General features: G+C 36.3%; 1 protein-coding gene and 1 long non-coding RNA gene across 7 annotated transcripts in view; both read left to right on the forward strand.

Moving 5' to 3' along the window:
* The first annotated feature begins 107 nt into the window (after nt 1-107).
* LOC112976547 lies at nt 108-3,068 on the forward strand. The gene is made up of 3 exons (XR_003257077.1): nt 108-191; nt 592-631; nt 3,036-3,068. It is a non-coding gene; the product is annotated as an uncharacterized LOC112976547 (long non-coding RNA).
* A 2,887-nt stretch (nt 3,069-5,955) lies between these two features.
* FIP1L1 (factor interacting with PAPOLA and CPSF1) overlaps nt 5,956-14,026 on the forward strand; it is a 37,778-nt gene continuing 29,707 nt past the window's right edge. For 4 of the 6 annotated variants that reach the window (XM_026087919.1, XM_026087920.1, XM_026087924.1 and 1 more), the window contains exons 1-7: nt 5,956-6,044; nt 7,979-8,066; nt 8,263-8,324; nt 9,662-9,769; nt 10,748-10,878; nt 11,160-11,228; nt 13,846-13,955. In XM_026087919.1, coding sequence (XP_025943704.1) covers nt 8,059-8,066; nt 8,263-8,324; nt 9,662-9,769; nt 10,748-10,878; nt 11,160-11,228; nt 13,846-13,955 — 488 coding nt within the window. In that variant the 5' untranslated portion in view covers nt 5,956-6,044; nt 7,979-8,058. The remainder of the gene's footprint in view (nt 6,045-7,978; nt 8,067-8,262; nt 8,325-9,661; nt 9,770-10,747; nt 10,879-11,159; nt 11,229-13,845; nt 13,956-14,026) is intronic. The other 2 variants (XM_026087921.1, XM_026087923.1) reach the window with 1 other exon arrangement.

The raw sequence follows: 14,026 nt of genomic DNA on the forward strand, positions 1-14,026 counted from the left end.
GGCCGCGGCCTGCGCGGACCGCCGCGTGGCCTCCTGCCCCGCGGCCTCCTGCCCCGCGGCCCCGGCGCGGCAGGGCGATGCGAGCCCGCTGCCTCCCCGTCCCGGCGCCGGGGGTCTCCTCGTCGGGGGGCGTCTCGCGGGTTTTTCCATGGGGCTTTTGATCTTTCATTAAGCCTGTTGAGAAAAAGCGCGTAGGTCCGAAAAAGCAGTTTGCACCGCTTTCCAGCACCCCAGTTAACATCATCAGTACTGATGTAACTGGAGCCTCAGAATTAAAGTGCTGAAGTAGTAGTATCCTTTCTCGTATAAACTTTGTTTACAATGTTAGGGCCTTTCTCTATGTTCCAATACTAATGCTACCCATAGAGCAAACCCTGGCACGGGCCTGGCAGCATGGAGCACTGCAAGGGTTCAGTGGTCTGCTTAACTGATTTCGTAACTAAAACATTATGAAAATGTCTAAAATGTTACTGGATAGTAAACTGAAGAGTTGCCTAATAATATGCTTGGCAAGATACCTGCTGTAGTTGGTATTCAGAGAGTTTTAAATATATAATTCCTAACTACTGTGTTTCTTTTCTCTTGTGGTAGATGAAAATGAAGTAGAGAGACCAGAAGAGGAAAAGGCTAGGTGGGTATCTTGACAACTGGAAATTCTGTAGTGTGGCTGCACAAAAAGTTGCATTCATAACATTCTTTTTCCCAGCTGCTTGAAAGTCCATAGCACCTGAATGCTTACACTGGCGTCTTTGAAGATCCCCTTAGTATAGTATGCTTGGTCTACTAGAATGATTTGGCTTTTCTATGAAGTGATTTTACCTGGGAGATTGGGATACTTGAATATGAAAGTTATTTTAGGTTTTAACTGTATGGATATCAATATCTCTTTATAAAATGCCAACAGAGCTTTTTATTTCTGTAATTATTGTGCTTTGAAATCTCAGTCATGGATTAGGACTTCATTTGTGCTAGATGGTTTACAAATTAAGAATAAAAGGTAGCGTGTTCCCAAAGAGCTTACCATTTAGTCATAAAAAGAAGAACACAAGGAAGCAATGAGTACTGGCTAGTTTGATGTGCACTTCCCGTAACACATCTGCTYGACTTCTCTTTTTGGTTTGTTTGATAGACAGTTTAGCAAGGGAGCCTTTGAAAGAAAGGCAGAAAAAGCTTTTGTGGGAAAACTGTTTGAGGAAGTGTGTCTGAGGCATTAGGAGCTGTATGAGAGACACCACAAAGATGCTGCTTTGAAAACATAGTGAGGTTGGTGTTGGTGGAGGTTTGTGTCAAGGACTGCCTGGAAGCAGGAGTCAGCTTTTGAATACTGAATAAGAGAAGTCTCAGATGCTGAGAAACTATGCAAATTGTTGATAGTAAAGGTAAGTTAAATAAAAATGTGAAGGCAATGCAAGAATGCAGGTATTATTTTTCATAAACTCTTCCAGCAGTGTGCAAGGATTTTTCAGTCAGAGAGCCCTTGTATTAATAACCCTTGATGGACTTCTTTGCCCGTAAGCTTGCTCAGCTGCTGTTTTCAACTGATTTCAACTCTTGAGGTGCGCAGTAGGGTGTTGTAGCAGTAATGACTTCCACCACTTGACTACATAGAACATCAGTTTGAAGCTGCCTGCTAAATGCAATTATTTGATTCCAATTAGCTCTTGTAAGAAACAGTGAAAGTTGTTTCCTGTTCACCTTTTCCATGTCATTTGCGGTTTTGTAGACTTCCGTCCCATTCACCCTGAATCATCTCTTCCAGGACAAAGAATCACAATCTGTTTATTTGCTCCTCATTTGGAAGCTATTTCGTATCAGTTGATTCCTTGTGTTCAGTTACCTTTTTTTTTTTTTTTTTTGACCTGACACCTTTTGTTAATAGTGCTGTCTTTTAAGAACATTTATTGTCTGGCAATCAAAAGGATCTGCAGAAACAGTGGTGTTTTACTCTCTTCTGGTCAATACTGTCATGCAGTCTAGCTTGACTGATGATCCCTGTTGTCTACCTCAATAAGTAGTACTTAAGGACTAAAAGGACAACAGATTGCAGCTTATGTTTCTTACAGGCTGTGTTTGGAACTCAGAAAGCATGGTGGGCAGTTATTCTCTTAAAAGCTGAGGCCTCTCAATTTTGGCATTCTTCATATGTAGACAATGTGAAGTTTTATTCAGGTTCTGTAGCTAGTCTGTCATTTTACTGGATGGTAAAGTGGTTGAGCTTAGGGGCAACACTCATGATGCATAATATTGCCAGAATAAGATGGGATCAAAATCCTTCAGGTTTCAGTTCCTATTTAATAAAGTTTGGAGGTTGCTGAGCCCATTCAGAGACCAAAAAATATCCTTTCAGTGACAGAATATCGGTTCAAGATGGCTCCCTGCTTACCCTGCTGATTGTGATGCAACATTCTGCCAGTTAATGCAACTCTGGAAATTAAAGTATTGCTGTATAAGAAACAGCAGTAGGTAACAGTTTGGCAAGTCAGCTCATTTGCATACATTTCACAAAACTGTTAATTTCAGACAAACCAGTAGTTCTAATATTTTTCTGCTTTTCAGTCTACAGTTAAAATATAATTGAATTTATCATTCAGTTGTTCTATTTGGTAAAGAACACTTTGCAATGCAAATACAGGAATTTTGGTTCAGTACTGCATTACTTCCAAGTATTTAAATGCTTTTCCCATTACATCTTCAAAGAGCGTAAGTTTGCAAGAAAAATAAAAGCTCAGTTATTCTCACTTCATAACTTATGAGAGATTTCAGTTTGCTTTTGAAAGAGCAGGATCCAGGTATAGTGCCTTGCTACTTGCAAGTATTCTGCAAACATCCAGTTACTATGATTTGTGTTACTTAAATACTATTCTGCTAATATAAGGTTATTTTCTTCTAGAAAATTTTTAATCAGAAGTAAGCAAAAGATAGCTGGAACCTTGGCTGTTCTCTGAAATAATGTAGCAATACTTTTTCATTGTTAGCTGATATATGTGCTTAATAATATGTGCATAAATAACTATTTTAACATTTTCTTGTTTAAGTGCTCTGCCTCCACCTGGGAATGAAGAGGAAGCTGCGGAAAATGGTGTCGTGAAAACGGTAGTTTTAAATGTATTTTTGAAATACTGTTTTAATTGGTTTTACTGGATAATCATAATTCAGCTAGGATTTATAATTAATTTATATGTTAGTGTATGCCTTTGATGTTTTTTTCTTAGAGGTGTTTGACACTATCTATAGAAACTCTGTAGAAACTGTTAGATAGGAAGTGAAATTTCCAGCTGCAGTCCAGTTTTTCAAACTAAATTCCAGAAAATAAATGTATAGTACATCCAGTTTCTTTAGGGAAAACCTGATGCTTCAAGCCAGCCGTCTTCTTCCAAAGATATCCTTTTGAAAATGGAACTCTTCCCTATTTTTCCTCACTGATAGGAAAAGAAAGTCTTTTGATTGCTTTTCTGTTTTGAACATTATAAACAGTAAGCATTTGCAGAACTATGTGAAAAATATGGATCAAAAGGTGACTAACACGTGCCTTTTAGAGGCAGCATAACAAACTTGTTTTGTAACAGTCTTCAGTAGTCAGTAGTATGACAAAAGAAAGGACCAAGAAATGAGATTTACGGTTGGTATGTTGATAAAAGGCCTCAGCTTGCTGTAAATAGGAACAGCTTCAGGCTATTGTATGAAGAACTTGCAGTTTTATTTCAATAGGAGATTTATTAGTTCATATTTTGCAAGAATTCACTTAGTGTTACTAAAACCAGTATCATGATATAATTTATGCAAGTTGTAAGGCCTCCCCCCATCGGCTCTATTGTTATGTAAATGTTTTATTATTATGTAAATTGTTTTTGTTTGCATTTTGTCTTACTGTTTTTGTTATATAAACTCATTGTTTTAAAATATTAATTATTGTTTAAAAATCTTTATTGTTATGTAAATTATAGTAATGTTGCATAGCAAGGGTGAACTGTGCTCCAGCTTTTTCTCTTCTATACAACTGCTTATTTTTGTCTAATTTGTGTACCAGGCAAGTTAGTAGAAGCTGTAATAGGTAGGGGCTGGAGTTCAGCTACACTTGGATAACTGCAGTCTACCTGGAAAGAATCAACTTGGCTTTCGTAGGTTCAGCCTCTTGCTGAAGGATTCAACAAGTGTGTGAATGAGGGTAATCTGATAAAGTTTACTTGAATTCCTCAAAGTTCTTGCTGAAGTTCCTCACCAAAGGATTTTAAGAAAACTAAGCAGCTGCAGGATTAGAGGGAGTGTCCTGCACAGATAATTCATGTCTAAAAGATAGAAAACAGAGGATAGAAGCAAAGGTTAAGTTTTTGCAGAGAAACACCACTGAAGGTGAACTTCCTTCACTGGAGTCTTGTGCTTAACCTGTGCTGTTTAAAGTGTTTATAAATTACTTGGAAGAGGGGTAAGTTGTGGGATCACAAGTCTTCTGCTGATGCAAAGTTATTCAAGATAGTAAGGACAAGGACCAATCTATGAAGAACTGACTGATTCCTAAATAGTTTTTGAAATTCAATGTAGAAAAAAGGAAAGTGGTGTTCATGGGAGGGACAACAACCTTACATACAAAATGATGGTCTCTGAGCTGATCATCCACTTAGGAGGGAGACCCTAAGCTATAGAGAAAGATCCATGAATATGTCAGCTCAGTACTTGTCTGGAGTCTAAAAAGCATCCAAATCTTAGGACTTAAAAGGAAACAAATGGAGAACAAAGCAGAAGACATCATTATGCCACTTCACAAATTCATGGTTTGGTCACACCYCAGATGCTGTGTGCAGTTCTGTTCCCTTCACCTCATAAAGGATTTACTTCAACTGAAAAAAGATTAGAGAAGGGCCACAAGGATAATCAAAGTGAATTCCATACAAGGAATGGCTGAGTAGGCAAGGACTTCTCAGCATGGAAAAGAGATATATGTAGAATATGATAGAGGTTAACAAAATCATGTATGGAGAGGGTAAATATGGATCGACTGCTCACAGTCCCTTCCAGTATGAGAACTGGGACTATCCAGAGAAACTAGTGGGAGCCAGAGTGAAAAGAAATAAAAGAGGAGGTTGGGTCTTCGTGCAGTAGGGAGTGCGATGGAACTCCTTGCCAAAGATAGTGTGGCAAGTTTAAAGAGCTGTTGGGAGTTACTAAGTAGACAAGCCAATACTGGCTCAGGAAATGCCCTGAGCTGATAACAGTCAGCAGCTGAAAGAGTATTAGAGATGAATATCATGTACGGTTGCCCTATTTTTTCTCTTCCCTTTGGTCTCGGGGTGCAGACAAAATACTGGGCTAGATGAACTCTTGGTATAAAGTGGTATGGCTGTTTTTATTTACCAGCAAGCTTCAAAGTTTGGGGTAATTGGGCAGAACTGCCATTGTCTAGTGCGCTCTTGTATCTGTTTTACAGTCAGCCTGCTCACTTAAAAGTGTCAAGCATTATATATAAAGATTATGTTATGAATTGAATAGATTAGTCTGAAGAGCAGTGTTCATCTACAACAGAAAAAAGGTTATTTGAATTGCTGTGGATATATAATTGATGAAGACAGGAAGCTAGTCTCACATATCTTTTAGGCTCTTTCCAAAGTGAGGCGATAACAAGGGAACTGGTATATATGAGGTAGTTAGAAGGAAGAAAATATTAGGCAGTGGAGACCATTTTATGCTTATTTAGGAAATGTCATGTTTCAGAAACAGCAGCTTAATATTAAAGATACTATTACCATTTTGATCCAGATATTTCCAATATTTGCAGCATTTTGACAGATGAGCCTAACTTTTCTGTTAATGCCACTCAATTCTGAGGTATGAGAAAATAAGAATTTTCTGTCAAAGATTTCTGGAATGGGCAATTTTGTCTRGAATATTTTTCTGCTGTAGGTAACTGACTGCTTTTTGTCTGAGCAATGACCTTTTTTTTCGCAGAAGGTGACAGAGACTGAGGATGACAGCGATAGTGATAGTGATGATGATGAAGATGATGTTCAAGTCACCATAGGGGATATTAAAACGGGAGCTCCACAGTATGGGTAAGTTATTTGCAAACATTAACTGAGGGAACATTCAGGATTACATTTAGAGATTAATTCTGGCTTCTTAATATTTGTCAATAAATTGTATACATAAATTATTCTCCATATAGGGTTTTTCATCAGTTTAACAAAATGTTTTTAATTAACAGTGACTTAAAAAAAACAGGAAATGAAATGAAGAGCTGTGTGAGTTGTTGATGAGCTGTATATGTTGTATGAGTTACACTTTATTTTCAGATTTTGAGAAATAATTGAAGAAGAATGTAAGGTTGAGAGCTGTTTTTTAATTACAGAATCGCTGTCACATTTTAGGGTCATTTTTGACATTGATATTTTTGTTGCAAATTGCAGAGTGGCAGGCACAGAGAACATTAAAAACATTTGTCCTTGGTCTTATTTGTAGTGGATACAATTCTAATAAGTAGGTAGTTTCCGTTCTTAACGATATTCTCAGATAAGGATTTAATGTACTTCAGGATGGAGCTACTAGACCCTAGAGATAATTTCTCAAGGTCAGGCTTCAGGCATTTGTCCTGTACAAGAAATTTTTTGCTGTTGTTATTTGCTCCATGTTCCTTCTGTTGATAGAGTTTCTTTTTCACTTAATGCTTTTGAAGAGCATTAATTTCACCAAAAATTATGAAATATAATTTTTCATTACATGAAAGTTTTCTCAGGGGAGTGGTTTGCTTGTTTGTGTTGGCAATCCTGATATTTTTATGCTTGTAAAAATGGAGTATACCAGGGCTTAATTCTATATATGCTGCAGGTAGGTCTGACTCATGTATGTTGTTGCATTTTTAACTTTAGAATTCAGGTAGTTTATTCATTTTTGAAACATGTATAATATTTTTAAACTTACAGTATTTCATATCCTATAGTAACTGTGCAAAAGAGTGTGATATCAAAAATGGCAATTTTTTAAGTTCCGTGTTTCTCTGCTTTCAATAGCTTGTCTGCTTCAACAACTTGAAAGCAGTGCCGCTTGTGGTGGTGTAGGCAGTCACCTCAAATTTTGTGAGAGTAAAGCGGAAGTTTAGATTATGCATTTGCTGCTGCTCTTTCCATGAATACAGAAAACTATAAGCAAATAGTTAATTAGAATAGAAAGTTTTGTATTGACATGGTTGTTCTTTTGAAAAATCTTTTTTTTTTTTTGAACAAATTATACAGAAAGTTCATGAAAGAGCAGTCTTCTAAAACAACCTTAACATTGCTGTTCATTTTAACTTCAGTTTAACAAATTCCTATATAGGATTAAATGATTTTTCATGTAGTTGTCAATCACTTTAAAAAAAACATACAATTTATTTTAAAAAGTCATGTACACATACAGTTTGGCAGATCATAAGGATAAATGTTTTGTGTCAGTTTTGTACTACTGTAGTACAGACCTGAATGAAAAATAGAATTGCATGGGAGGTGGTACTGTAAACTGTACGCTGCCTTCTGTTATATGGTAATCTCATTTTGTAGTTTTTAAAGTAGCTAAATCAGCTTAGTGCCTTGATTTCTGATTGCATTTTTATGAATAAAGCTCTCTTAGATCAGTTTGGGTTGTCATTGTTCTTTTAGAAAGTGAAATGTGTGTTCAGTTTATTGGGGCTTATTGTGTGATGAGACAACATGGATTCCCCTCCCCCGCCCCACTGGACAAAGGGTAGGTGCTTGCTAAAAGTATACTGAAACAGACAGACTTTCAATCATTTTAGAGGAATGCTTGTATTTTCCACTTCTGTACAGATTAAATGGAATAATTTTGAAAACAGAAAAGGTCTAAAAAAACCCCCAAGAAAGCAGAGAAGGTTTACTATTTAAACTCTTTCATTTTGTTTTTACCCTATTCCCCAGAGTGTCATTTGTATCCCTAAATGAACTTCATTTTTCCTTTCTTTCTTCTTCTGGTTCTGTCCACTCTTGTTTCTATCAAGGCCTTTATCCTTTCAACTCAGGAAGAGTGACTGGGACTTGCTTCACAACTGTTTATTAGTTGGAGAAGTTGCTACTGAGCATGGAAAGGTACACTCTCTTGCTCCTAGGCGGATCTCTTTACTTTTACAGTGTTACCAGCTTGGAAAGCTAGAGATTCAAGATGGTCATTGAGCCTGGGTCCAGTTTGTTTTTGGATCTAGCTAACTCTTGTTTTGTTAAGTTTTGCTTTTTCTTTTGTTTTAGAGTTTTCTCTGTCTAATTCAGTTTTGTTAATTTCTTTAAGTTATGGAGCGGCACCTGTGAATCTCAATATTAAGACAGGAGGGCGAGTTTATGGATCTTCTGGTAAGAAAATTTACACACTAATATTAGTAAAAATGCAAGAAAATCAATAACCCGATATAGCCCACATTTATGTGTGTGTGCATAGTCTGTATTTTTTAGCTACAGGGTGTTTACAAAAAGTTTTGGTGTGATGACAGTGAATTAGACAAATGTAAAATTACTACTGCTCTTAAACTGTTCAATGTTTATTGCATTGTTTTTGTTGAATGCATCTAAAACCTGGGTACGTATACTTTTTTTTTTCTTTTGTCTTGAGTGGCATGGTTTGCAGAGAGTGGATTTGGGGTTTTTTTGCTTTTTGTTTTAATCAGGTAAGCTTACAAGGTTGGGGAAAATGCATAGGCTTGTAGGTACATAACCTCCTTTTCAGGTCACTTATTTCCAACATTTAAGGTAAAAGTAGTTATATGCAGATGTTTCTGCAGTCTTTGTTTCCTGACAATTTCATTTGCATATCATCAGTGATTAATGACATGATAAATATCATCAGATTAATATTTAAGATTAATGTGCATCCAGGACATCATGATGTTTTGTTACTGTCCATCTGTAAAATGTCTAGCTTAAATTATCTGGAAAAGGAGCAACAGAGAGAGTTATAGGTATTCATGGCATTATAAAATAAGTAATTCTAGAGCTCCACAGATTCGTAAAATCAAGTTGTGACACGTATATTTTTAGTAATATATAAAATTAGAGTTCAAGATAAGATTACTAGATCACACCTAGCTGTAGAACCACATTAAGGGGGTTGTACTTAAAACTCATTTTGATTGGCTGTTAATGAGTGAGTTGTTTAAACTGTCAGCTGTCTCTTTTATGTTTTTTTGCTTAGATGTTGTTATCTGTAAAGCCTTGAATGAAAAGTGATTTTGATGCTTAAGGGCCATTGAAGGTCCTAAAAGTGTTGGAAAAAGCAAAATGCAGTGACCAACAGATAGACAGCTCTGACTTGGTGGCAAGGGGAGCAGTAGGGGAAGCTTCAAGACTCACCACCAATTAAGTCATTCTTTGAATGTGCCAGAGGCTCAGTTCTTATGTTGACTTCTTGCGTAAATCTGTGCACAGGGACTTAAAGTACTGAGGATGCAAAAACAGCTGAGAAAGAGCTACCTGTGTGGTCTACGTTTTTCTGTCAAAGGTTTTTGTTTAAGAGGAGGAGAAAGATATGATGTCTTTTCTTTTATATGTCTAATTGTTTGGGATGAAGGAAGTAATTTTCCCTTTCAAAACTTCTTACTAAATATTAATCTGATTTTTTTTTCAGATGTGTTGCAGCTATTAAAACTCATTTTAGTAGAGACAGAAGGCTCTAACTTTCTAACTTATCTTCACAGGTGCAAAAGTTAAAGGGGTAGATCTCGATGCACCAGGGAGTATTAATGGTGTTCCACTTCTAGAAGTAGATTTAGATTCTTTTGAAGATAAACCTTGGAGAAAGCCAGGTAATACTCTGGTTAACATTAACTGATAAGTATTTGGTAGGTTATTTTAATAATAATTCCTATCTACTGTGTACAGAAGTTATCTACCCTATAGATGGAAGATACTGTACAATATTACTTACAGAAAGCAGGTAAGTTACTTGATGCCTTTGTGTTGTGCCACAGAGTGTGTAGGTATGCCACATTTCTTAGTCTACATCGCACACATAAATGTCAGCAAAAAGCAATTGCAGGACTTGCCCTCCTTGAATTCATTTATTTCCTGAACTCTGCTTGGAAAACTGTGTTTCTGTGCAGGTTTTTGCCATTGATCTGTGCCATATGACAGAGGATAAAGCAGAAGGGAAAATAGTCCAGCCTGCTCAAGTGGTTTGGCCAGACTTGTCTAATACCAGTATTTTTTTTATTGGCAGTACCTCTTGTTGCTCTATGTAGTTTGTTCCAGTGTTTGTATATTGCTTTGGCAATGCAAATAGCGTCTACAAAGATGGGGGGGCGGGAGGGGGAGAAAAACCTTTGATAGTTGGTGTTTGGACTGTTTGGTATTTGAAATACATACTGTGTATTTGAGTGTTTCTAGTATCTCTAGTAGTAAAAGTACTTAGTGGTTTCAGATGAAACTATGAGGAGTTAAGTGCAGAACAAGCAAAAAGGAGTGATGGTTCTTTGAACATATAACAAAGTTATGGAACTTACAAAGATATGAAGATTGTAATATCCTGTGCTATTCTGTAAGTGTCTGCTCTTGATCCCTGAGACAAGGTGCTAGGCACCATGCACTTTCTCGCTCAGCGTGAATATTTTTCTAGTCTTAGCTATGAACGCTGTATATTGTCTGATATGAGACTTCGTACATTTCAGCAGTGCATCTTTCGGGCCAATAGCTAATCTGATTTGATGCTAAAATAGAGGTAAAATAGAAAAAAGAAAAGATGATCTTTGTAACATCCTAAAAAACTTGTGCTTTTTTATTTAAAGGGGCTGACCTCTCTGATTATTTCAACTATGGGTTCAATGAAGATACCTGGAAAGCTTACTGTGAAAAACAAAAGAGAATACGAATGGGTCTTGAAATTTTACCAGTTACCTCAACCACAAATAAAATTACGGTAATTAATACAACTTTTGTGATATTCTACGTGATTTTTTCCCTTGTAAGCTGCTTGTGTGTCATAAGCTTGTTCTGCCCAGTACAGTGCATTTGTTAGAGTTTGCACCTGACTCCCCCCAACCCAAGCCCAGAATGTTCCTGTGTTGCTTCACTGGCAATTTGTGTGGATAGTGTCACAGACTAGCTACAGCTAGATTGTATCTATACCATTACTCAGAATATGGCCCATCAGTTAAGAGTTGTATGGTATCTTAATGGGCAATGTGTTATTTAACTTAGGCCGAAGACAATGCTATGGAAGTAACACCAAGTGCAGAGATTCTCGATGGCAGATACCATCTTTTTAAGGTGAATTTTAGTAAACTTTTGTTGGTTGCTCTCATTTTTGTTGAGTATTGCTTCCCATACCACCACAGACTGATAGAAGAACAGTTGAAATGGAGGTAGCCATTATTTCAAACTCTCATCTTGCATCAGTGACTTTCTGTGTATGTCACAAAACGCTGATTAAAAAGTGTTGCTTTGTTTGTCATCCTTCTACAAGCATGTGAGTTAGTGGCCTGGTGTACTAACAAATTTCTAAGTGAAACTAATCTTGCTTTATATGGTGGTTTATTTTTAGTTGTAGTGCATTTGTGCAGAATTTGTGCAGATGTGCTGGGGAAGCTTTTGTAGATTACGGCATGTTTGTTTTTCCTGTGGCCTTTGTAGCTCTTACATTTTGTTTTGTAACACTTATCCTTGGCATCTCTGAGATGTGAAAATCAGTCGTTCATTTTTTTGGTTGTCTATTTGGGTTTAGGTGACAATAAATCAAGTATATATAATATTTTTCCATTAGGGAATGTTGATTTGCACAAAGCAACTTTAGAGCTGAACATTGTTTTCAATCTCTCATTTTTTAAATTACTCTTTTGTTTGATACTGAAGTTGAATTTAAAATACAGCGGTTATTTATTTTCCTTATTTTCAATATATCGTTGGTTTTGTTCTTGAACTCTCATTAAACCAGCTCGGAACTGTTTGTGACTTTCTTCTGTATGCTCCTGTAACAGAAGAGTCAATTGTAGCCAGGTAGTTTTGGTATGATTTGTTTCCCCTCATTATGCTACTTGAGAGTATCCAGTAGTTTTTACTTTTTTTGTCTTAGCAAGAACAGAAGTTCCCGGGGCTTCTTCCCTTCCTCATTTTTCGTAGTAATAGTGTTAATGAGATGTTGGACAATGGGAGTTATGATTTCTCACTGTAGCTGGTCACTATGAGCTCAAACTTTTCCGAACTGTTGTCCTGAGGGAAGAAGGATGAGTATTCCAAACCAATACTTCCCCTATTTCTCTCTCTGTTGACTCTGGCAGGGGTGGTGGGGATCTAGTGATGAATCAGTACAGATACTTATGTTGTATGACAGGAACAGTTTGTCATCTGTTTTACAAATGAAGGGGAGGAGTGTACATATAGCAGGCTTATTTTATACTTTTGTTAATAAATTTCTCAGCTCTTCTGAAGTGCTGAAAGTCATATGTTATTTACGTGGTGTGTTTAGATTGGTCATCTATGCCTGACAAGAGCTTGTTTCATCTCCTACGTTTTTCAATTACTTATTAATTAATTGAGGTTTTACAGATTTTTCAGAAAAATCCTTAAAAAAACCTTCTTCTTTTTAGTATTAAATATTTTTCATACTTCTGGATACTAAAGTTCAAGTTTTAGGGAATCTTAACTATTTATGTGCAGTCAGTCTCTTGTGGATGTGGGAGAGAGATGTGTGTGTAATTATTGGCGAGATTCTGCAAAAGCTTAATTGTTCGCTTCTCTGTAAGAATCTGTGAGATCAGAGCCTATATGATGTTATACCATGATTAAGCTAGCTAGATTCTCATATACTAATTCACATATATTTCTATTTATGAAACTTTGTTACCTAAAATCCCTGGTATCCAAACATGCAAGTTAAATAAATGGAAAATGCTTTTATGATTTTAGAAAAAAATGTTTTTTTTGTATAGTTAAAACATTGTTTCTCTTCAGTTTGAAATGCTGGGGTTTGAGCTGTCTTACTGACTATTGCATTTTTGGCTATTTACTTCAAAATATTTTGATTTTTTTTTCTTTGCTGCTGTTTCTACTTGGGATGACACTTTTCTAGAAATGCACTCTAAAGAGTGATATGTAGCTATGTGGATAGTACAGTGAGAGAATCTTTAAAAACTGAGTCAGTTCTGGTTTGTCTTTAATACTAAACCATGTAAGTAGTTTTTCTTGCATATGTAATGTGCTGCTGAAATCAAACAGTATATGAAATATTTGCACTAAAGGTCTTGCATAGCTTTAGTAGTATGTCTCTGGAATTTTGCAGTACTTCAGAAACTGCAGTATGTTTTTAAAGTACCTAATCTAAACTAAGGAAAAATCTTGTAAAGTTTTCATAATCTAGAGTATGAGTTGACTGTTCCTGGTATGACTCAAAAATTAAGTGGTTGATTGCTCTCATGGTCAGTAAGGCAGACAGAGAATGTATTCATTTTCTTGTTTTGTGATTTGTTGCTGGGCAGCAGACTTGTTAGACATCTCTGGTTTAGATTTTGAAGATTCTTGAATAATTTTGCTTCTTTTAAAATTAAGCTGTTATTTTGTACATACAGGAGATTCTACAAGAGAATCGATTGGGACTGTTGTTCACTGTCCAAATCAAATGCTTTGAAAGTAAATATTAAAACTGTCTAATCTTCTTCAGTAAATTGCTCTTCACTATATTGCTTCTTATATCTATTTACACAGTATTTAAGTAATATACCCTTATAAAATATGGGATTTTATTAACTGTGCAAGGGTGACAAGTATTTTTTTTTTTTTAATCTGATTAAAATTGGGCTTAACTGTCTTTTTGCATTGGCTATGTGCTGTGTTGAGTGTTGGGGTTACAATACTTCTGAGGTTAAACTAATGATAAAACATTATTTTGAAGGTACAGCAGGGCAGAACTGGAAATTTGGAGAAAGAGTTGGCAGTGCAGTCGACCAAAGCTGATTTCACATCTCCTCCTGCCTTATTCAAATCAGGAATTCCAACAAACAGGTCAGTTAGACAGTTGTAACTCAAGACCAAAAGCTTTTTTATACTGTTACCTCTATGTATTTGAAGTTCAT

This window comes from Apteryx rowi, unplaced genomic scaffold (genome assembly GCF_003343035.1).
Source record: "Apteryx rowi isolate R43461 unplaced genomic scaffold, aptRow1 scaffold_740, whole genome shotgun sequence".
NCBI classification, from domain to species: domain Eukaryota; kingdom Metazoa; phylum Chordata; class Aves; order Apterygiformes; family Apterygidae; genus Apteryx; species Apteryx rowi.